The following is a 23,936-nucleotide window of genomic DNA, read 5'->3' as shown; positions in this document are numbered from 1 at the left end:
GCGAGGGAGTGGATGAGTCTGTTGGGGACACTCTCCTCGCTGGAGCAATTCGTTTCTCTAGGAAGGTTACATCTCAGACCTCTCCAATTCTTCCTTTACCAGAATTGGAGGCGTCTCTCGCAAGATTTGGAGTTCCCCTTCAAGATAACAAAAGGAATCAAGAAGGACCTTCTGTGGTGGGCAGACCCTCTCCGTTTTGCAGGTCTGTCTGTCTCTACACATGCCGAACCCGAACCAGATCTTGTTTTCCGACGCATCGGAGACGGGTTGGGGTGCGACCCTAGGGTCAAGAGAAGTGTCAGGCACCTGGGAGGGGGAACAGGTGTCCTGGCACATCAACAACAAGAGTTGATGGCATTGTGGTTGGCTTAAAAGCTTTCGAGGGGCCCACGTCCGAAATACTATAGTTCAGGTCAACTCGGACAACACCACAGCCTTGGCTTACATAAGAAAGCAGGGTGGGGACACACTCCTTCTCCCTGTACGAAACAGCAAAGGACCTGCTGTTGTGGTCTCAGGCAAGGAAGATCGTTCTCCTCACCAGGTTCGTACAGGGAGAAAGGAATGTCAGGGCCGACCTCCTCAGCAGGAAGAATCAAGTGCTCCCTTCGGAGTGGACTCTGCACTCAGAAGTTTGCCAAGGCCTGTGGAGGTTATGGGGCAGACCTCATATCGACCTATTTGCGACAGCAAAGAACGCGAGGATAGACCTCTACTGCTTCCCAATCTCAGACCCAGGAGCAGTGTCAGTGGATGCTTTCCTTCTAGACTGGAGAGGTCTGGATGTGTATGCTTTTCCTCCATTCAAGATTCTGGGTCAAACCCTCAGGAAGTTTGCGGCCTCAGAAGCGACAAGGATGACGCTGGTAGCTCCATTCTGGCCGGCCCAAGATTGGTTCACAGAGGTACTGGAATGGTTAGTGGATTTTCCAAGAGCTCTTCCACAAAGAGTAGATCTGCTCAGACAGCCCCACTTTGACAGGTATCACAAAAACCTCCCCGCTCTCAGTCTGACTGGCTTTCGACTGTCAAAAGTCTTGTCAGAGCGAAGGGGTTTTCAGCAAAGGCTGCTAAGGCTATCGCCTCAGCGAGAAGGCCCTCTACCCTTAGAGTCTACCAGTCGAAGTGGGACATCTTTCGCCGTTGGTGCAGGAACCAGAAGCTTTCCTCTTCCAGTACCTCTGTGACACAAATCGCAGATTTCCTGGTATTTCTCAGGGAAAAATGCGGTCTTGCAGTTTCGACCATCAAAGGATATCGAAGCATGTTAGCAGCGGTGTTTAGACACAGAAACTTTGATATCTCTGACAACAAAGATCTACATGATCTGCTAAGATCTTTTGAAACTTGCAAGAAAGCCTCGATTGAAATTCCAAGCTGGAATCTGGATGTGGTTCTTCGTTTCCTGAGGTCCTCGAAGTTTGAACCACCCCAGTCAGCCTCTTTCAAAGATCTTACGAAGAAGGCTCTGTTTCTTTTGCCCCCCAGATGCTGAAGCCTTGCCGAGGATGGGGGGCTTAGGGTTCAGCAGCTGGGCCCTGATGCCTGGTGGGAACTGCTTTCTCGCTGGGCCTTGGTGCCCAGCTTTTGATCCAACGAAATAAGTCAGCCCTTTTTCTTCTACTAAAAACATTTCATCTTTCTGCCTTCTCCCCCTAAAAATAAGGTATGGATTCTATGACGACGACTATTGGCTTGGTTTTGGACATGATTTAGTCTAAAATCTTGGGATTTGAAGGAGGGTGAGGATGGACGGCATGCACCTCACCCGTAGAACTCTAGTACCTGACGTGGTCGAGCGAGGGGAAAGTTTAATGTCAAACCCTATCCTCAATGCCGTGGTGATCTCGACGGACATCATGACGCCTTAGCACTGGGGATAGGGTGTATATCCAGTAATTTACCCCTAGGACGACCCTAATAAAAGGGATGACCCGTCCTCTAAGTGTGACTCCATGGTGGGTATGGTGATATCTGGATGAACTATGTATTTACGTTTTATGGCAACCCCCCCTATTTCTGTTGACGGACCCTATGCTTTCATCAAAGGACTTGTCCTCGGAACCCAAACATCAACTTTCCATGGTCGGTCCCCAGGATCAGTGTAGTATCCCTGGGCCGAATGACAGACGGACACAGTTGACGACCCAAAGCAATGTGAGTAAATATAATACAGCCAGGAAACTAAACAAAAAGCATCTGGTTCCAGTATTGTCACACTGGAACCATTTGCCATGAGAAAAATAATAAATATGAAATAGCTCCTGGGGTCTTTGTACCCAATTCCTTTAATAAATACCATTAATTTAAGCTAGAAGGTGACAGTATAGACATTTTTCAAGTGCATAGAAATCATTAAATGTTGTGGCAGACAGCCAAAAATAACACCGCAGAATGGAAACATGCTCCTGGAGAAAGCATCTCCCCAGAGGAAAGTATCAAGTTGATGGGATTGTCGGACCTTGCGGGAGTTACGGTGGAGTGTACTCCCCACTCCAGCCTTAAACTCCAGCAAGGGCTGATTTATGCCCCTCAGTTGATGGCTTTCTCTGAGGAGAGACTTTTGACAGAATTAAAAGACCAGGGGTGTAATAAAGGTGGACAGTGATGACAAAGAAGGTTGATAATAACAGAATACCTCAGCCTACCTTAATATTAACTTTTGACACCTTAAGACTTCCGGAATGTGTCTTTGCAGCCTGGTATAGGTTTAAGGTAAAGCAGTTCATCCCGAGACCCAGAAGGTGTTTCCATTGCCAGCATTTTGGACACACCCTACAATCATGCCGATCCAAATTGCAGAAAATCCTGCAGTATGTGTCAACTGTGGAGAGGATGAGCATGGAATGTGCACCAGGGAACCTAAATGTGTTTCACTGTGGTGGGACATGCATCATCGTCTCCAGCAGTGTGATATATATTTCTAGAAAAGGAAATACAAGCCATTAGAGTAATAGAAAGAACAACATTTAAGGAAGCACGAGAGAGGGCCAAAGCAAAGATTGTAAGACCCGGTCCTAAGTTTTGCTACTGTAGTAGCAAAATTAAGAAACCAAAGAAAGAGACAATAAAAAACTCAAGTTAGGAGCACAAATGTAGAATCAAATAAAGAATCATTAAAGAGACAGCTAACTGAATCATTAGAGTCAATTGATGATGAGAAAGTAAAGACAAGGGTTCACTAGAAACCAACAAGAAAGGCCCTAGTATGGAATTGGAAAAAATTGAGTGCCAGTTGAGATACACCCGCCACCATCTGCCTCATTTGGAGCAAGGCCAGTGGTTGCTGGTCTTGGGTGCCAGCTTCTGTGGTGCCAATTCCTCTTTGGAGGACAAACCAGCAGATGCTGGTCTGGTGCCAGTCCTCTCGCTGGTACTTTCTGCTCATTAGAGCAGAGCTGGCTACTGCCAGCAATACAAACACTCTCGAGGTGGTCTCTTTAGAGAACACCTCTGCTTTCTCTCGCTCGATAGAGATGGAGAGCAAAGAAACTAAAAAACCCTTCAGTGTCAAGGACACTGAAGGAAAAAGATGTTGGCTCTATGAAGGCAACTCCACCCAAGAGCCAACAAAGCCCCTTCCATTAAAATGCCTCCCCCTAGTATTGAAAAAGAGCTCTCCCAATCTTGTCAAAAGGAACCATAATATTGGTCCCAAACATAAATAAATTCACTTCCATTATTCAATGGAATTGTCAGGGAGCCTGCGAGCAAAGTATGAGGAAGTCAAGCTTTTGATCTATGAGCACTCCCCTGTAGGGTTATGTTTGCAGGAGACCATGCTAGGTGAATATACACCTTGTCCTAGGGAATATGTTCACTATAGAACTAAATTTGATTTAGAGGTGGGAAATCATGGTGGATCCCTCATCTACATCCGTCGAGATGTGCCACACTACCAAGTGAAACTAAATACTCCACTTCAAGCTGTGGCTGTAAGAATTGATTTAAGAAGGAAATATACTTTATGTTCCCTTTACATTCCACCCAATAGCCATGTCTCCCAAGAGAACTTGATATACTTGATGGAGCAACTACCAGAGCCATTTCTTCTACTTGGTGACTTCAATAGTAGACATCCATTGTGGGGGAGATGTAACATCAAATCAAAAAAGGGAATATGATGGCATCTTTAATAGAAACTGAAGATATAGGTCTTCTTAATACTGGAGAACCTACTCATTACCACATTCAGACAGGCACCGTCTCCTGCATCGACCTTTCAATATGTAGCTCCAACTGCAGTGTTGATTTTTGTTGGAGAACAAGTGATGAATGGCATACCAGTGACCTTCTCCAATTGTGATCGACACCAATGATGGTCCACCTATCCCGAGATCACCACGGTGGTGCTTGGAGAAAGCAAATTGGAGAAAATTCAAAGATTTGAGTGAGTTGGAGGGGGATGCAAAAGATTTTCCAAGTGTAAGATGATGCCATTGATCTACTCAATGGAACATTACATACTGCAGGTCTACACTCAATTCCTCGAACTAAAGGACTATTCAGGAGACGCCAGTACCATGGTGGTCAGAAGACCTAGGTTGTTACACCGAGCTACCAGGTCATCATTGACCCAGGTGCCGTAGACATCGCACCTTGGACAATGTCATAATTTACAAACAGTGTAGGCACGATTTCGAAAAAGCCATGAAAGCTGCCAGAAGACAAGCATGGGCCGGATATGTATCCTCTATTAACAGCAGAACACCAGTCTGTAGCATTTGGAAGAAAATAAGAAAAATTCAGGGTAAATTTACACCCAGTCCTCCTCCAGTACTTAAATTTGAATAATAATCATGTTACTGATGCCACAGAAATTAGTGATATGTTTTCTGAACACTTTGCTCGAGTCTCTGAAAAATCAGATAGTTCCCCAGGACATCATTTCAGAATGATGGAAGAACAACAGGTACTTGACTTTTCATCAAACAAAGCTGAATCATATAATATGTTTTTCTGAAAGGGAATTTGACTCTGCTTTTAGCTAGGAGCAAGAAACACTGCCCCTGGTCCAGATGAGATTCCTTATGAAATGTTTAAAACACATTTCAAAGAACAACACAAAACTTTTACAATAAGTATTATCAATAGAATATGGGGATGAAAGCAGCTACCCTAACATATGGGAATTAGCTACCATGTTACCATTCCTTAAGCCTGGAAAAGATCCTCTCTCTGCAGCAAGTTACCGCCCCATTGCTTTAACATGTTGTTTATGTAAATTGATGGAAAAAATGGTAAATGTAAGACTGATGTGGTATCTAGAGCACAACAATATTCTAACGCCCTCTCAGTTGTGGTTTTCGAAAAATGCACTCCACCCTGGACATCTTACTGGCAACTCGAAGCCTCTGTCTGTGAAGCCTTTGCCTCCAAGCAACACCATGTGACAGTGTTTTTTGATATAGAAAAGGCATATGACACTGCTTGGAGACATGGGATTCTGAAGACTATGCATAATAGTGGTCTACGAGGCAAATTACCTTTATTTGTGAAATCCTTTTTACATCGTAGGTATTTTAAAGTTAAAGTTGGCAGTACTTTATCAGAGAAAAAGTGCCCAAGAAGAAGGTGTTCCCCAGGGTAGTGTTCTCAGTGTAACACTTTTTTGCTCTGGCCATAAACCAGTGTTGCAGCTGTCATTCCAAGAGAGGTTTTAAAGACACTGTTTGTGGATGACTTGTCAATATCCTTTGCTGCCACCCGGATGACTGTAGCAGAAAGAAAGCTACAATTAACAATAAAATAAAATAGTAAGTTGGGCTGAGAAACAGGGTTTTTTAAAATCTCTGTAAGCAAGACTACTACTGTCCACTTCTGTCGGATTCAAGGCGGGGAGTGCATCCTGATCCAGACCTGTATTTGTATGGCCGTAGAATCCCATGTGTAGAACAAGCACGCTTCTTAGGCCTAGTTTTGACAGTAGGTTGGACTTGGGTCCCCCATATCAAACATATAAAAGCAAAGAGCCTAGAAGCTCTACACATCTTGAAGGTGCTTTCTCACACCAGTTGGGGAGCTGATAGAAATCTGTTACTAAAGCTTCATAAATCCCTAATCTTGTCAAAGCTGTCATATGGTTGTGAAGTTTATTCTTCAGCCTCCTCATCTAACTTGAGAATTTTAGATTCGGTGCATCATTCAGGTATTCGTATAGCCACAGGAGCTTTCCGGTCGTCACCAATACCTAGTATGCTAGTTGATGCAGGAGAGATGCCCCTTGAACTCTATCGCCAGTCATCATTACTTCGGTACTGGTTTAGAGTGCAAAGACTCCCCCCCAAATCTCTGGCATTTGCTGTGGCAAGTAGAAATATTTTTAACGGTTTTTTATGAAAGTCATCCAAGGTATCCCACTCCTTTTAGCTATAGAATTAAAAATATTTTAGAGGATACGAATATTAAAAAATTTCCCATTATCCCCTTTGTGTATCCCAGTACTCCTGTCTGGAGGTTACCTGATGTGAAATTCTGCAGGTACTTCAGTGGAGCAAAGAGGGATAAATCTGATGAGGAAATGAGGTCCATATTTTAGAGCATGTATCAGAGCATGTAGAGACAAGTTTTATATTTACTGATGGCTCTAAGTCCAATGCTGGCGTTGGTTATGGGGTTTTTAGCGAATCTTTTAACCGAAGAGGTGCACTTCCTTCTGTTGCCTCAAACTTTACAGCTGAATTGTATGGCATCCTAATAGCACTGGAACATATTACAACACTTCCCAGTTTGTAGCTATACAATATTTTGTGACTCCAAAAGTGCCCTACAGTCCCTGGAAGTCTTTAATACCGATCATCCCTTGGTGTTGAAGATCTTGCAGTGGATTTTTTTGCACCAAAATAGAGGCAGCATTGTTTCATTTTGTTGGGTTCCCGCCCATGTGAACATATCGGGAAACGAAGAGGCAGACAAGCTAGCCAAATCAGCAGCGCAAAACTTTGGTACCGAGAAAATGCCCTGTTCCATATCGAGATACATTCTATGATATATGGAAATCCATCCAGCAGTTATGGGTACTTCAGTGGGACAGAGTAGGCCCCAATAAAATGAAAGAAATTACTAGTCAGACACACCCTTGGAAATATGACCTAATACCAAGGAAGTGGGAGATTGTATTGTGTAGATTACGTATTGGCCATACGCGTTTAACTCATGGCTATCTGATGGATGGGGAGAATGAGCCCTTCTGTGACGATTGCTTAGTTCCACTAACCGTTAGGCATTTGCTGGTTGAGTGTCCCAGTCTGGTGGAACTTAGGAAAGGAATCGTTTTTTAGGTTATAGTAGTGGAGCAGGGGGTAATTATAGCATGGCAAAACTGTTGGGAGAAAGCGCATGTATTATAACATTATCTCTTTTATCAAAGAAGCTGGTCTTCTCAAATATCTGACAGCTGTGCGTCTTAGTATATACATTTTTTTTTTTCTATTTAATAGTTTTACTGTTATGTGATCAATCACAATTCTTTTTATCGGAATATTATTTATATTTTTATCAGAAATTTTTATTTATTTTTTTTTAAATCAAATTTATATATCTCTCTTCAATAAAGATAGTTATTTTGAATGTTGTATAATATATTATAAAAGTTAAAAGATCACATTTAGTATTCGGCGTCGGTGACCCTGGTAGTTGTGACGCCAGATAACTCTCAATCAATCAATCAATCAATCTGTTTCTTTTGGCTTTAGCATCTGCCAAGAGAGTTAGCGAGCTTCATGCTCTAGAAGGAAGGGTAGGTTTCAAAGGAGATTCCGTGATTTGTTCCTTCCTTCCTTCTTTTCTGTCCAAGAACGAGAACCCCTCAAATCCTTGGCCCAGGAGTTTTGAGGTTCCAGGTTTTAGCTCCCCTGGTAGGGGAAGAGCCTGAAAGGACTCTTTGCCCTGTGAGGAGTTTAAGATACTACCTCCAGCAGAAGAAGACTCTTAAGGGCATTAAGGACAGACTATGGTGCTCTGTAAAGGATCCCAGTAGACCATTGTCTAAAAATGCTTTGTCCTTCTTTATTAGAAGTCTAGTGAAGGAAGCACATATGGCTTGCGGTGAGGATCAGTTCAAGCTTTTGAAAGTCAAGGCGCACGAGGTAAGAGCCATTGCTACGTCCTTGGCTTTTAGCAAGAATATGTCACTCCAGAATGTGGTGAAAGCTACATTCTGGAGATGCAATTCAGTATTCGCGAACCACTACTTTAGAGATGTCAAGATTACGTATGAAAAGTGCTTTGCGTTAGGCCCGTACGTATCGGCGGATTCGGTGCTGGGGCAGGGAGCTGAAGCACATCCTTTGTAAATTTTTCCCTGGTTATTTGTATTGTGTTTTTTATGGTTGTTGGAAAGAGGATGCGGGTAGGCATCTCTTTCTATTCGTACTACTAACATTAGAATGGTTAGGTGATCTGGTTTGTGTTAGAGCTCCCTGCATTGGTAGTGGTCAGGCTCTGTCATTTAAGAGGGCGAATCCCCGTTGACATGATTCCGACTTGGATTCTACTGAGTAAGCAGATATCAAATCCCTTCGGTAGACCCAAAGAGTCTTTTCAGCTGTAGGTCACGCCCTCGCTGTAGCTCTTCAGGCTATGCAGACTTATAGACAGTACCTATGAAGTCTTCAGCCTTATCAGGTAAGAACCAAGGATTGTTAGTATCCTACAACAGATGTTGTTTCCCCTTTTTCCTTGTTAGCTCTGTCTTTTTCCCTCCACCAAGGGTGTCAATCAGCTAAGTATATATCTGACAGGAAAGTTCATGTACAAAAATGATATTGTTATTTTACAATAAAGTTTTGTACATACTTACCTGGCAGATATATACGATTGATGGCCCTCCCAGCCTCCCCTCAGGAGACAGGTGGAAGAGAAAATATGACTGGAAAGGTGGATTGGTTCATACACCCGCCACCCAGCGGCAGGTAGGGTAGATCACCTGACCTACCTGTCGCGTTTGCCGCGAGTTTTGAATTCTGTCGTGACGTCAGAGACGTAAGCTAAGTATATATCTGCCAGGTAAGTATGTACAAAACTTTATTGTAAAATAACAATATCATTGTTCCTAACGGGAATCCAAACAATTCTAAAAATCGGTTGTATTTCAGGAAACAAAAACATGAAATTCACACTGGCTCCTGTGGCTGAAGAACTGAAGAAACTCCTTGGATGTAATGTCACATTCCTCCCAGACTGTGTTGGGCCAGAAGTAGAAGCTGCGTGTGCTGATCCCGCACCTGGGTCAGTCATATTGCTTGAGAATCTCAGATTCCATGTTGAAGAGGAAGGCAAGGGTGTTGATGCATCTGGAGCTAAGGTTTGTTGCGTTTGGGTTTGACTACATTGTTAATGATGGCATGAAAAATCACTGTGGTATCTCTTATTTGGATGCACATGGTAGTCTGGAGTTGTCTGAATAATCATGTCATTTTTTGAATGCCTGCAGTTTTCCCTGAATAATTAGTTATTTTTTTAATGGGACTACTTTGGAACTTGCCAAATATCACTTACCCGTTGATCAGACTTTTATTGTGCAGTGTATCATCATAATTATTTGTCATAATTTGAGAGTTCAGACCAAGCTGAGAATTCTTATTACAGGATGAATTCTTTTTAGGTCAAAGCTGACCCTGCCAAGGTTGCCGAGTTCCGTTCCTCATTGCGCAAACTTGGCGATGTGTACGTAAACGATGCTTTTGGAACTGCCCACCGTGCTCACTCATCAATGGTAGGTGAAGGATTCGATAAGAGAGCCTCAGGATTCCTTCTGAAGAAAGAATTAACATATTTTGCCAAGGCCCTAGAAAATCCAGAGAGGTGAGTTAGTTATCTGTTAAATCTCTTCTAATTTACTTTGATATAGTAATGGAATGTGTCGTATGGGGTGCATGAGATGAGCTTTTATGTATGTTTGACAATATCTCTCTGAAATTCCAGTCATTGCTCATTTTTATACATTGAAGAAACTTTAATGCCGTATTCCATTAGTCTAATTTATTTTTTGGAAAGAACTGTTTGTAGTTATGCAGCAGTGTATGAATAATTGAGAAATTTGAGCAAATGTGTGATATGTATGGCTGTATTTTTATTATTATTATATTCAGAAGATGAACCCTATATTACTTGAAACAAATACGTGAGCTATGGAAATTTTACCTACTGCAGTTAATAATACAACTTTATGGAGGATTTAAGTTTGAATGTGTGTTGCATTTCTGAATCTCATATTGTACATGTGCCTAATTTCTTGAGAATGTGTAAATTATGCAAGTTATGTAACAGAAGAATAAATCTTCACTAAAATTTTGAATAAATTAAATTACTGTACTTGGGAAAAAAAAAAAAAGGTTTGGAGTCGAAACGTAAGGATAGAAATTCATCCAGTTTTAAGAGATTTTGCCATATATCATTTCAGACCCTTCTTGGCTATTCTTGGAGGTGCTAAAGTTAAGGACAAGATTCAGCTCATTGAGAACATGTTGGATCGTGTCAATGAAATGATGATTGTTGGTGGAATGGCTTTCACATTTTTGAAAGTCCTCAAAGGAATGGAGGTAAGAACTTTAGTTTGAAGTTCCTTAATATTAATGACTTTTCTGTAAGGAAACTCGTATAAAATGGTAATTGCGGTAATTAGACTTGTAAAACAAACTTATGTACAAGCATCAATGCCAGAAGGGGGGAAAGTAGATTTTGAATATATGTATAATGGTGTTGCCTAATAATTCAATTTGCACAGGAAAGCATTTGATATTAAGTATAGTAGGATGTCAATAAATGGTTTCAGGTGTTTGTAATCATTGTTTGGTTTTGAAATTTTGTAGTTTTATGAAATTTAAAACAGGGGTAAAGCTTTACACAAATTAGAGATTTGAACAGAAAGCTGATGAAAACTAGTTTTCTAACTTGTACCCTAAAATATTTGAAAAATACTCTATAGTAATAGATATGAATGATAAGATTCTAAAAAAAAAAAAAAAAATCTTCCTCTTTCAATGAAGAGGCAGAGTGATAAGTTATAATATTTCACTCTTATTTATTATTTAGAGTTTTCCAGTTATCTCTTTCTTTTGTATTGACTACTTGCCTCTGCTGATATTTGGGCTCCAAAAGAGATTCCCTTTTTTCCAAGTCCCTGCAGGGAGCTGGTGCCATCAGTGCACCTTCTGGTACACTGTAGGCATCACTCAAGGGTCTTTTCAGTGTCCCTTTGGCCCAAAGCTGCAGCCTCTTTCATTCCTTTTACTCTAACCATTCATATTCTCATTGTTCTTTCCGACTTTCCATAATCTCTAACAGTTGTTTCATAGTGCAACTGAGAGGTTTCCCCTCCTGACACCTTTCAGAGCTTCAGCACTGAATGATCTCATAGGTCCCAGTGCTTGGCCTGTGGCCTGAATTCTATATTCTATTTTATTCATATTTTCCAAGTGAATCATTTTTCTCCCTTTTAGCTCAAAGGCACCAATACATACTTATTCCAGATTGGTACATCCCTTTACGATGAGGAGGGTGCCAAAATTGTAGACAAGTTGATGGCAAAAGCTCAAGAAAAGAATGTCCAAATACATTTCCCAGTTGACTTCGTCACAGCTGACAAATTCGACGAGAATGCTAATGTAAGTGGAATTGTTTTTGCTTGTACACCATGCTTTCCTTTGGGAATATGTTGCCTCTATTTTATGATCTTTTGAATAATCAAAGGTTAAGTTGTTCTGACATTTTAACACTTGGATGCTCTCATCATAACAGGATGCTCTCATAATCAACAGCTCAGGTGAATGATACCTTAAAAAGTGAAGTAATCATACCTTAAGTTTTTAAACAATTGGAAATACTATGATAGAAAGTTTACTTTGAAAAAAAACAACCATGACCATTAGCATGAATTATTTTTGTACATAATCTCGATAACCTCTTTGATAGAGCAGCCTGCACCATTAGTGACATATTTATTTTATTTTCCAAGGCAATTGTGAGTTTTTTTATATATTTTTACATATCTACCATGAATTTTATTTAGTTCAATAGGCTATGAAAAGGTATATATCCAGAAATGGTTGTAAAAATTAGGTTTAAATAGTATTGGTGCATACTCTCCAGTCTAAGAACAAAAATTAAAAAGCAGTTGTATGTGTATACTTTGTGATTATTTTATATATTTTGAAGTCAGGGATTCTCCTCTAATGAAGACTATATTTGTAGATTAATAGATTACTACTTTTTTTAAAGAAGATGAAATTCAGACTGTTCATATTTCATTGTCATTTGCATATTTTTTTCAGAAAGAAAGGCCATCATGATCATATTGGTGGATAATCGGGGAAATTTTTTAAAGTTTTATAATATTTTATTTACTTCATATATTTTGTTTAATTTACATTAGTGTACTAATAATTTCTCAATCAAAATCAGACTGGGTCTGCAACGGTTGAAGGTGGAATCAAAGGAGATTGGATGGGCCTTGATTGTGGACCAGAATCCATCAAGATTTTCAATGAAGCGGTTTCCCGTGCAAAGACCATCGTATGGAATGGGTCAGTAATTTTTTGTGTTGCATATTAAGCCTTATTATACATATAACCTCCAGCAAAATAATGTAGAGTGAAAGGAATAACTAATTGACTGTTGCATAATTGACAGAGTGTTGATCAAGGTTTCTTTTCCTTACTTATGGTACTATGGAATCATTTTTTCCCTTCCTTACTATTTGAAAATAATAAGAGATGAAAAAAATACGAAATGCGCAAAGATAAAGCATTTATTTATTGAACATGTAACAACATGAGGTAACACTCGCAGCAAAGTAAAATCCTATCTTGAATTCATAAACATTCCCTGGAAGACAAACAACCATGCCACCCAGATGTTTGGTATCCTAGGCACTGGCTACCAATCTTCCTATTCCTCGAATCCTAAGAATAGAAGAAAACTATTAACAAGACCAAGATATGTTAAGTAACAGCTGTGACAAATGAAGATATTTAAGTTTTCATCAAGTTTCTGCCACAGTAACTAAGGGATGTTGCAAAAATATAAAAAAATTGATTGATAAAGGGTTCTGGATACAAACTTACTTTTAAGGCTTGATGAAAGTGCACTAATAGTAAAAAAAAAGGGCAACTTCAATGTCTTGTTTGGTGTGCCAATCAGAATGAGAACTACCTCAAAGAATGTCTTGCTTTGGTTGATTCCTGAGATGCAGCAGAGGATTCCATGTCCAGGCCAACAGTGGTTATGAAAGAAAGGATGATGAATGTGAAGTCTCACGGGAATCTCATGGTCAAAACATCAGTACTGTAAAGCAGGAGGATTCACATGAGAATGAGGCCTAGTATCTAGTGCTTGGCATTAAAAGTGAAAGGTATCTGCCCCATCTTGGCTAACCCTCACTTAGGTAAACAGTAGTTTGAAGTAAAGTTGACAATGAAACATGCAACTAGCGCTTAAGGTAGTTACGCTTGGAAAAGGTATAATGGATTATCAAACTATTTGAGCACACAGCATGGCATAATCCAGGTATCTTTAATAAGGCTTTAGCAAAAAATTTTAATAAAATGCTTGAATCATCCTGTGCACATAGAAAAATCGAAGAAACTGGAATTTTAACATTTAAAAATGAAAATGGAAAAATGTTAAATTTCACTGTAAGTGTCTTTAATGACAGAGAGCTGTTTTTATCATTTTCTTGAGCAACTTTATATTGATTTTATGACAAGTTATGAAGATCGGACTGGAGAGTTTTGTCCCTTCATAACTGACAGGTTCTCGGTTGTCTTTATATGTACAGTGGTCCCCACCTCTTCATGGGGGATGCATACCATACCCACCCCACTCTGGAGCCCCTAAAAATATGCTTAAAACAGCCTATTTTGTTAGTTAAAACTCAAGAAAACCCCACTAAAAATTTTTATACCTTTTTTTTTTAAGTTTTATCACAAAAAATGCATTTTATGATGAAACTGACAAAAAACCAGGAGTTTGTGGATAGTATTTCTCATAGGATAATACCATGAATAGGCTAATTTACCACGAATTATAGGGGGAAATGTTCCACGAATCTGAGAGTCCACGAATGCAAGGGTTCCACTGTATTTCCTTTAAATGGCTGATATGTACTCATCCCTACAGGTTTAGTTTTTTGTTTGGGGTGGGGGGGGAGCATTGGTTTAAAGGGTTACTTTTCCTCATCAGTATGAGCTAACCTTATGGGAGTTGAGCGTTTCAATTTGTTTTCCTGGCTAAACTAATAAGAATTACAGGTACTTATTAGTCCTGCATTTTATTCCAACATCATTGATTATCATCTGCTTTTTATCCCAACAGACCATGCGGCGTGTTTGAATTCGACAAGTTTGCCAATGGTACCAAGAGTGTCATGGACATGGTTGTCAACGCCACAGCCAAAGGATGCACGAGCATCATTGGAGGCGGAGATACAGCAACCTGCTGCGCTAAGTGGAACACAGAAGACAAAGTGTCTCACGTATCTACTGGAGGTGGAGCTTCTTTAGAACTTCTTGAGGGTAGGTTTTGATTTATATACAGTATCTTGGCAGTTACAACAAACTCACTCATACTCTTTTATTATAACTCCTGGTGTCACTCTGCTCCTTGAACCAAAGCATGAGGTTTTAAATGCAATATTTTGTGTATGAATATGGTGGTGGTTGTAGGTGTTCCTACTTGAAATAAATTACTTCTTTACAAATAAGATGCCGAGTGGCACAGTTACGTGGTCAGGCCAGGCTAGTTCGCTTTTTTTTTTTTTTTTTTACAACACATTAAGTTGAATCTATTCATAAAAAGGAGGTTGATTTGGGAAAAGTGGCAACATCAGTTTTCATGCTTCCAAATCTGAATTTTTTTGTCAATTCATATTTGCTAGCTTATTGGTTTACTATGACCTCTAATTATATTGCTTTTGGAAAGTTATAATGATTTTTATGATACCAATTTTTTTTTAGCTCTTATCTCCAATTACTTGTCACACATTCAACAAGTGTTAAAATTGAAACAAATTTTAATAAACGCTCCCAACAGTTACTCCCCCACCCTTAGTAGGGTGGGGGTAAGCATAGCAGATGTCTTGGTTGCTCATTCTACTCTTAATCTCTTAAGAGGGGAGGAGGCTTCTTGGACACTGGAGAAAAGCTGGCCTTCCAATCACAGGCAAAGACGCCCTACTAAAGCGGGCCTTCCAATCACAGGCAAAGACGCCCTACTAGGCTGAGATACTTGTCCACGGACCCAAACCACCTCACAACGAACACGTTCACTGGGAGGCAGAACAGGAGAAGCAACAGTCTCTGGGAGAGGAGAACTCCTAGGAGGTACAGGATCAGCAACCTGAGTAGGCACCTACCTCTTAATCGGAACCTTATCATCCTTACGGTGAACTCAAACAGGCTGAGGTGATAAAGAATCAGCTTGAAGACTGAGGAGAGTGAAGGTCATCACAAACTGGAACACATTCATGTATGAGCAGGGGGAAGGCACATCCATGCCGAGAAGACAGCGAAACACCCCTCATTCCCAGAAGACGAAGCAACAAAGTCCTGAATCCTCCAATGTCTGACCCGAGAACATGGGGAGGAGGGGAAAGAGCTCTCCGTTTACTACGCTTGAAGGAACATTTCGGATGGTTCAACAGCTGACTGCAATGGTGTCATAGACGAAGCTGGGAATGTTGTCATGGCAACAGGTGGTGGAAGAGACAACACCGCAAAAGACATTATGGGCTGACAGGATGCTGGGAGTGACATCACAGCATTCAGATGGTCTTGCTGGTGGCAAGAAAAGAGAACCCAGTAAGCGTCACAGTTGTTGATGGCATCCCGTTAGGCGGCAGCACACGAGAGCCAAAGCAGTGGAGACCTGGAGGAGGGGGGGACTCCTGGTGGGACCAGAGGAGGGTGGTTAGGAGACTTGAAATGTGACAATAGGCCATCCTAGAAGGGAGAACCCTGTAGTCCTTGGGAGGCCCAAACAGCCACCATCTTTTACGATTTCTTATCTGAAACAAAGGAAGAAGATGGAAATGCCTCCTCCCTACCAGGAGGGAGATTGGCTCCCATGAGAGAGGGGCCATGTTATACACAAAATCATCCTGTGCAACTCCTGGTACTTCCAAAGACAAATCAAGTAGATACCCTGTGGTGCTCCTTCTTATTGTAAAAGGCCCTCCACTACAACAGAGACCAGTAACGACATTCTGGGCAAGGGTTAGTGATAGTACAAAAATTGGAATGGCATCTACTGCAAGTGGTATGGGGGTCAGTAATGGAAGACCCAAAAAAACCTTGAAAATGGAAACCCTGGAATGCCCAGACACATGTTGACTGGGCCTTGGGGTAAAAAGAGAGAGAGAGAGAGAACAAATAAATCACGGGCTAACAAAGAAACCAGCTTGGGAAGTTGTGCAAAAGCGAGAACCACTCTCCAAGGCAATCAAAGAAAGATTTGCCCTTCACAAGGTTCCAAGCCCTGTCGGTGACCAGCTTCCACCTCTCATACACAAGAGTTGCCAGATGCCACAGATTCCTTGCTTTACAATCTCTCTTAACCAGTTTCCAGCTGGTACTAGAAGATTATCCTATTGTTAAGACCAAATGTTTGTTCCGTTTATTTGGTATATAAATTTAGTATTAATAAACATTACCTTAATATAATTTATCTAGCCCTAAATCCCCAAAAACCGCACCAAAATTTACCACATTGGCAACCCTGTTACCTCCTATTCTGTCCGCCAGTTGGCAACACTGTCGTTGACAGATACGAAAACCTTCCCTCAAATCAGTTTTTAACGAGCGCCCGTGTTGTTTACATCACGGCCGCTCTTTATAAATTTCCTTAAACATTTTTGTGCCTTTAAAGCTTTCATTATTTGTTAAATGAAACTTTATATGAATTACCACTCACGCATTACATCACGAAATAGTGAATTAACTTTGATTTCTGTTGTGGTTCTTATCTTAAATTACGAACTTTTGCGCGACCCGGAACTACTGACCTGTCCAATTCTACAATGGATTACCAAGAAATTACGATGCTTCCTTCTGCCAGCAACATCAGGAACTGCCCGGTTTGTGGGACAAGGATGAGTAGCAGGGAGTATGAACCCATGACATTTGTAGTTCTTGTCGTGGACAGGTTTGTGACTTGACTTCTCGTTGTGACGTATGTAAGCCCTGGTCTGACGAGGATATGACTGCTTATATGAAACGCCAAACAATCTTGCAGCGTAAAAGATCGGTTAAGGAGAAAAAGAAATTGATTGCTAAAACTGTATCTAACGAATTCTTTGACTTGGGCGCTCATGATTCTGGCTCTTCGGTTTCGGTATCGTACGACTCCGATTCCGAATTAATTGATGCTTTGCCCCCTGTACAACCGGTAATTAGTGAAGTTAGTTCTGATGTAGATTCGAAGATTTTGGCAATGGAAACTACCTGGAAACAGAATTTTAAGAAATTACCGCCTTAGTCTTAGATAGAGATATTTCTGCTAAGTTAACAATCTGTCAGAGAATTTTCAAGAAGCCTTTACTAGAATGTCTAACACACTTTTAGATTCATTTTCAGCTCCTCGTCAGGTACCTGTCGACAGCACCATGGGTAACGGTGCGACAGATACCCCCCCAGCTTGTGAACCCCGTCGTGGCGAAGGCCTAGGGGGGATCCGGTCCGGGCAGGTGCCTAACGAATCTTTACCCAACGTGTCCCCTGTTAGTCCCCGTAACAGTGCCAAAGGGCGCTTATTTAGGAGAAGGGGGGAGGGATATTAGTGTCAGACCTAAGATAGCTAGTCGTCAGGATTTTACTTCAGAGGAAGTTTCTAAGTTAGGATCTGACGATGATGATGATGATGACGCGGATTCGTGTGATATTGATGTTTCCTCGAATGGATGTCATGATGTAGAATTCAAGAAACTTTTTGATTTAATTTTGAGTTTTCTTCCTCAGGCGAGGCCTAAAGAGCAGAAGCAGCCTCCGCCTCGTTGTATTACAGAAGGGATTTTTCTTGACGGTCCTTCCCGGTCACGGGAATTTTTACGTTTTCCCCTTTGCCCAGAGGTTCGCGAGAGTGAGGACGGACGTTGCCGCTAAACTTTCGAAGGTGATCGGGGAAGGGAAGAGGAAGCTCTCTTCTCTTCTACGACACCGGAGAGGAGTTTACCAGGTGGCGGATGATTCTTCATTCTCTCGACCCCCCAAGCCAAATCCTGATTTTGTCCGACTTTCAAGTCAACCCTTGCCTTCTAAGGCTTCGGTCTCTGTCTCAATTGAAGATTTTATTGCTATGGAGGCTGTTATGAGCTCCTTACAAGAAGCTCAATCCTTCAATATGTGGTTCTCGGAGGGCTTTAATGTATATCAAGGACTCCGGGTTTGTTCCTCCTGATGCTCCTCTTTTTGAGAAATTCTGCTCATCCATTTCAATCGCTTCTGTACATCAGAACGAGCTTGCTGCTTCAATGCAGGCCTTTCTTCTTGTTTCTCTAAGGTGTAACCTGTATTTGTCGCAGTTACCCTCCTCTGTATCGGAGATTCAGAGAACCCGTCTGTTGTCCTCTTCTCCTTTTGGCGATTTCCTTTTCGATATTTCTGTGCTTTCTGAGCATTTTGAAGGAACATCAAGGTGATGCCTCTTCCAAAGCTCACTGGGCCTATCAAGAGCTTTTTTTCCTCTGGTCTTCCTCCATTCCTTCAAGGAGTAAGCGTAAGTTTTAGGACCAGATCTGTACCTTCTGCTCCAGCCCAACAACCTCCTTCCTGGCTCTTTTTCCAGAGTACATCTCAGGTTTGCTGGTGACCTCTTCTTCATCCTCTGGTGCTCACCCTTTGAAACGCGGGAGAGGTTCTTGGCGTGGCTCCAAGGGCCAAGCAGAAAGAGCTCAACCTCCAGGAGGACCTTCTTCTTCTTCTTCTTCTTCTTCCTTGTCTCTGCGTAAGAATTTGCGGAAGTAGGAGTCATCACCTCGCCTGGAGACCGCAGTAGGAGCTTGTTCTCTCCCGCCATTGGGTCAGCTTGGCAGGGGAGAGCGGTGGATGCTTGGGTGATGGAGGTCCTGAAGGAAGGTTACGAGATCCCTTTTGTTTCCAGACCTCCACTTTCCAATCGTCCTCTCGAGTTCAGCAGTTATTCCCCTCACTCAATCAGGGGTCAAGCCTTGGAGAAGGAGCTTTCGGCTTGGAGAAGGATGCCTTAGAGCGAGCTCCTCCTTCTCCCGGTTTTACTCTCGGATGTTTGTAGTTCTAAAGGCCTCGGGTGCCTGGCGCCCCATCATAGATCTTTCGGTTTTGAACAAGTTCATTCTAAGTCCAAGTTCAGGATGGAGAGACGGTCCAGACTGTTCTTTCATCCGTCAGGAATGGGGGGGGTACTGGATGATTTCCATCGATCTGCAGGATGCTTATCGCAAAAGCCTCCCCATCCATCAAGAAGCAGACCTTACCTTCGGTTTTTCACGGACTCGGGGAGTTTCCAGTTCAAGACCCTTTGTTTCGGCCTCACCACTGCTCCACAGGCTCCTTTTTCTTCGTGGTGAATGGCTCCTGTTTCAGCTATTCTGCATCGGTAAATGTAAGGATGCTTCGGTATCTGGACGATTGGCTAGTCCAAGCTTGAATCTCTAGAGAAATGTCTCCGGTCGAGGGAGATAGTTCTGTCTCTTTGTGTCGAGTTGGGCATTCGTGTCAACTTCGACAAGTCCAATCTAATCCCTTGCCAGATCCCATGACTTATCTGGGGATTGTTTTGAATTCCCAGATTTTGAGGGCTTCTCCCGCTCAGAAACGGATAGACAAGCTTCTGAGTCTGATCGAAGAATTTTTGTGCCTCCGTAACGCAGCCAGTTTCTCTTTGGAGGTCTCTCCTGGGCCATTTGTCACCCTCATCCACTGGTTCCCGGAGGTCGTCTCAGAATGAGGTCCCTTCAGTCGACACTTCGCCAGTCATGGGATTTCGTGTCCGAGGACACGATAGTTGCCTCTTCTCCACAATGTCGGAAGGATCTCCGTTGGTGGATGCAAGTTCACACCGCCTCAAGTCAGGGACATCTCTTCTTTCGGTTCCTCCGGACCTAATGTTTTGGTCAAGTACGCCTCGGATCAAGGTTGGGGCGCACACCTGGGCTCCGAAGCCGCTTCGGGCCTTTGGTTAGAGGAGGAGAGGAGCATGTCAATAAATTGGAGGGAACTGAGGGCAGTGTACCTAGGCCTTCTTTCATTTCAGGAACAACTGTTGGAGTCGGTTGTCGCGATTTGTCGACAACACCACAGCAGTCTCGTACTTGAGAAACCAAGGCGGCACACAGTTCGGATCTTCTCACTCAAGAAGCCCCGATCAATCCTGTGTTGGGCAGAAGACAGGGGGATTACGTTGGTCCCTCAGTTTATCCTGGCCATCACACGTCTTAGCAGACGCCTTGTCGAGACCGAACGAAGTTCAAGGGTCGGAGTGGACACTTTGCCAGGAAGTCTTCGACAGCCTCAGGAAGAAATGGCCTGTCACAGTCGATCTGTTTTGCCACCCCACTGAATTTTTCGGTGCCAGATATTCTTCGCCCCTTACCAGACTCCTCAGAGTGCCGGGACAGACTCTCTTTTGCAGGGACTGGGAGGGACTTCAAGCCTATGCTTTTTCCTCCGTTCTCTCTGGTGAGGGTTCAGTCCTCAACAAAGTGAGGGCAACCAAGCGTCTGGATCTCACCTTGATCGCCCCTTCTGGACCACAGAAGGAGTGGTTTCCCGACCTTCTGGAAGCACTGGTGGAACCCCCATTCGCTGCCAGAGAGACCAGATCTTCTCAAACAACCCCATTTTCATCGGTTCCATCAGAGGCTCCACATGCTTCATCTTCATGCCTGGAGACTGTCAGGAGGTTTCTCCAAGCACGAAGGGTTCTCCTCCAGAGTGGCGCGACAGTTGGCTCTTGCCAGGCGGCAATCAACCAGAGTAAATTATCAGGCTAAATGGTCGGTTTTACAGACGTTGGTGTAAGTCTCAAGGACATTCAATTTCTAGACCTTCTTACCGAAAGTAGCGGAGTTTTTAGTTCATTTACATCATGACAGGGCCCTGTCACCTTCGTGCATTAAGGGTTATAGGTCTATGCTTTCCTATGTTTTTAAGGCAAGGCTTCCTGAGATCTCTTCATCTTATGTCATTAGAGATTTACTTCGATCTTTTTCCCTATCTCGACCCAGGCCGCAGTGTTCGCCTCCGACATGGGACGTTAACAAAGTCCTTCAAGCCTTAAGGTTCCCTCCGTTTGAGCCTCTGAATTCTGCCAAATTTAGGGACCTCTCTTCTAAGACACTCTTCCTTGTCTCACTGGCTACAGCCAAGAGGGTGGGTGAACTGCAAGCACTCTCTTTTCTGGTTGCCAGATCTGGACAAGACATGATTTTGTCATACCTTCCTGAATTTGTCGCAAAGACTGAATCGTCTGATAATCCCATTCCCAGGTCTTTCGTACTGAAGTCGCTGGTCGACTTTGTTGGTAATTTAAATGAGGAATTAGTTCTTTGCCCTGTTAGGGGGCGCTCATGTTATTTACGCCGCTCACGAAGGACATTCAGGGTCGTCGGTCCCCATCATCTGTTTGTTTCACCCGAAATGTCAAGAGACCTATTTCAAAGAATGGTGTATCTTTTTTTCTCAGAGATCTGATCGTTAAAACTGGTGGTTCGGCTGCTGGGAAGACCAGACGCCGAGACACACAGTATTAGAGCAGTTGCTACATCAGTAGCTTTTATGAAGAACGTACTCAGTCGCCAAGGTGCTTGAGGCGGCGACTTGGCGTTCTAATTCTGTTTTTGCCTCTTTTTACTTGAGGGATATTTCTCTAGTTCTAGGCGACCTTCGTTCTTTGGGCCCGTTGGTGATGGCAGGACAGGTCGTCAGACAGGAGAATTAGGTAGTCTTCCTGTTTAACGTTTGGTTGCTACCTGTATATTATTCATTAATTTTTGTTTTGTTGTATATATTTTTTGTTTTGTATTATAACCCATGGCAGTTTTTTGACGTAGTTATAATGGGAATTAGGCAGTTTGGTATTTAGGTGTTTTTGATGACAAGGACTGACTGCTTGGCAACTCATGCTGCTTCCATTTTCAGTGTGAAATGGTTCCAGCCACTGGGTTGTCGGCACTGGCGACTACGCTTCTCCCAGAGTCGATGCTGACCTAGGACTAGCCACTGGTTCGCTTGTCCTGACGACTCCTGCTTCTTCCACTGTCCTGGACAGGAGGGAATATCTCGATGGATCGTCTGCTGTCATCTGGTGACTCGCTCACCATCTACTTTTTGTCTCACCTGTCTTCTCAGAGTCAGACACTCGTGGAGATCAGGCGACACTTAGTAGCCCTGAGTTTCTTGTTGACGAAGTCGGTTGCGTTGATACACCCCCGATGATCGGTAACATGAGACCAGGTTGGACTGTCAGGCATTCGTCGTTCCCGGGACTGAATCGCCTTTTTGCTCCGCGCTCCTTTCTCTTGGCACCAGAAAGCTCGAGTTAGGAGTTGCTCATGAGCCGATTCGTTGCTGGCGACTTCGGGTTGCGTTGATACACCCCCAAGGTTTGCTTAGCTTTGAATCGCCCAGACAGTCACCAGACACTCATCCTTTAGGGAAAGAATAGTGCTTGATAGTCTTCAGGGTGCAGCCTTGCTGTCCGCAATTCGTCTGACTGGTCACCTGGTCGGTCACCTGACTTTAGTACAGACGGACTGACTATACACTTACTCCTTGTCCTGTGCTACCGCAGTTGGTGGCATCTATGGTAGGAGACTTTGAGTTGTTAGTATCTTTGACCTTGGGTTGAGTTTTGACTGCCTATGATATATATTTCTTTGTTTGTTTTCTCCTATTCTGTCCGAAGGGGAAATTGTATTCAGATTCCCTCCTCCTTTTCAATGTGGTTAATCGGGCTAGGTAAATTATATAAGGTAAAGTTTATTAATATGGAATTTTTATTCTAAAATTAATATTAATAATACTTACCTGTATAATTTATCTAGTCCCACCCATAATAACCCCACGATCTGCCTATCACAACTGATTTGAGGGAAGGTTTTCGTATCTGTCAACGACAGTGTGCCAACTGGCGGACAGAATAGGAGGTAACAGGGTTGCCAATGTGGTAAATTTTGGTGCAGTTTTTGGGGATTTAGGGCTAGATAAATTATACAGGTAAGTATTATTAATATTAATTTTAGAATAAAAATTCCATATATTAAATTCTATGAGATTTCTAACCAGGTTTTCTCACTTTTCAGGTAAGACGCTTCCAGGAGTAGCTGCACTTTCCAATGCCTAGACGACCCTTGGGGTGATGTCACATGCTACATACGCTTGTTGACTACTATGGTGTCTTAGATTTTCATCTGCAGTATTGCTTTGTTCATGTATCATAGATATTTCATGACCAATTGTGTTAAGTTTTGTATCATTGTATTTGTTGTAAAAGATTTTTTTCTATTTATTCTAGTAGCTGAAATATTGTAAAGTTCAGTGCATAGCTACTGTGTTAGCCGAGAAGAAAAGTGGAAATTATCCAATAGTTAGAAAATGATTGTTCTAGTCATAAAATTTTCAAAACCTTGACTTTGGTACGTACTGATGATATGCATAGAATTTATGAATTTCAAGAACCATAATGGTAAAATGTTCTCACTGAAACTATTAGCATATTGACAGATTTAAAGGTTCTTATTTTTGTCATTGAAGAGAAAAAATGGTGTTGACTTCAGGAAGCTGCTGTATATGTTGTCTGTTGTTTTATTTAGTCTGTGATGTTTTGATGAGATGGTTGTCAGGTGTATCTGTAAAAGAATAAAATTTTATTTACTGTGGTTTTTTATTGCCAACAGACTACAGGCAGTCCCCGGGTTACGACGGGGGTTCCGTTCTTGAGACGCATCGTAAGCCGAAAATCATCAT

At 42.3% G+C, this 23,936-nt stretch overlaps 1 protein-coding gene across 1 annotated transcript; it reads left to right on the top strand.

Moving 5' to 3' along the window:
• Positions 1-9,095: 9,095 nt before the first annotated feature.
• On the top strand, positions 9,096-23,844 carry LOC135217261 (phosphoglycerate kinase-like; the record flags this gene model as incomplete). Its single annotated transcript, XM_064253002.1, is given in 7 exon segments — positions 9,096-9,304; positions 9,605-9,804; positions 10,403-10,541; positions 11,472-11,606; positions 12,403-12,524; positions 14,314-14,513; positions 23,273-23,844. Coding segments are annotated over 7 exon segments (1,046 nt in total), but the record flags the coding sequence as incomplete, so codon positions are not given.
• Between the last annotated feature and the right edge of the window lie 92 nt (positions 23,845-23,936).

Source organism: Macrobrachium nipponense, chromosome 7 (genome assembly GCF_015104395.2).
Source record: "Macrobrachium nipponense isolate FS-2020 chromosome 7, ASM1510439v2, whole genome shotgun sequence".
Lineage (NCBI taxonomy): Eukaryota > Metazoa > Arthropoda > Malacostraca > Decapoda > Palaemonidae > Macrobrachium > Macrobrachium nipponense.
This window is presented reverse-complemented; position numbering and strand designations above follow the sequence as displayed.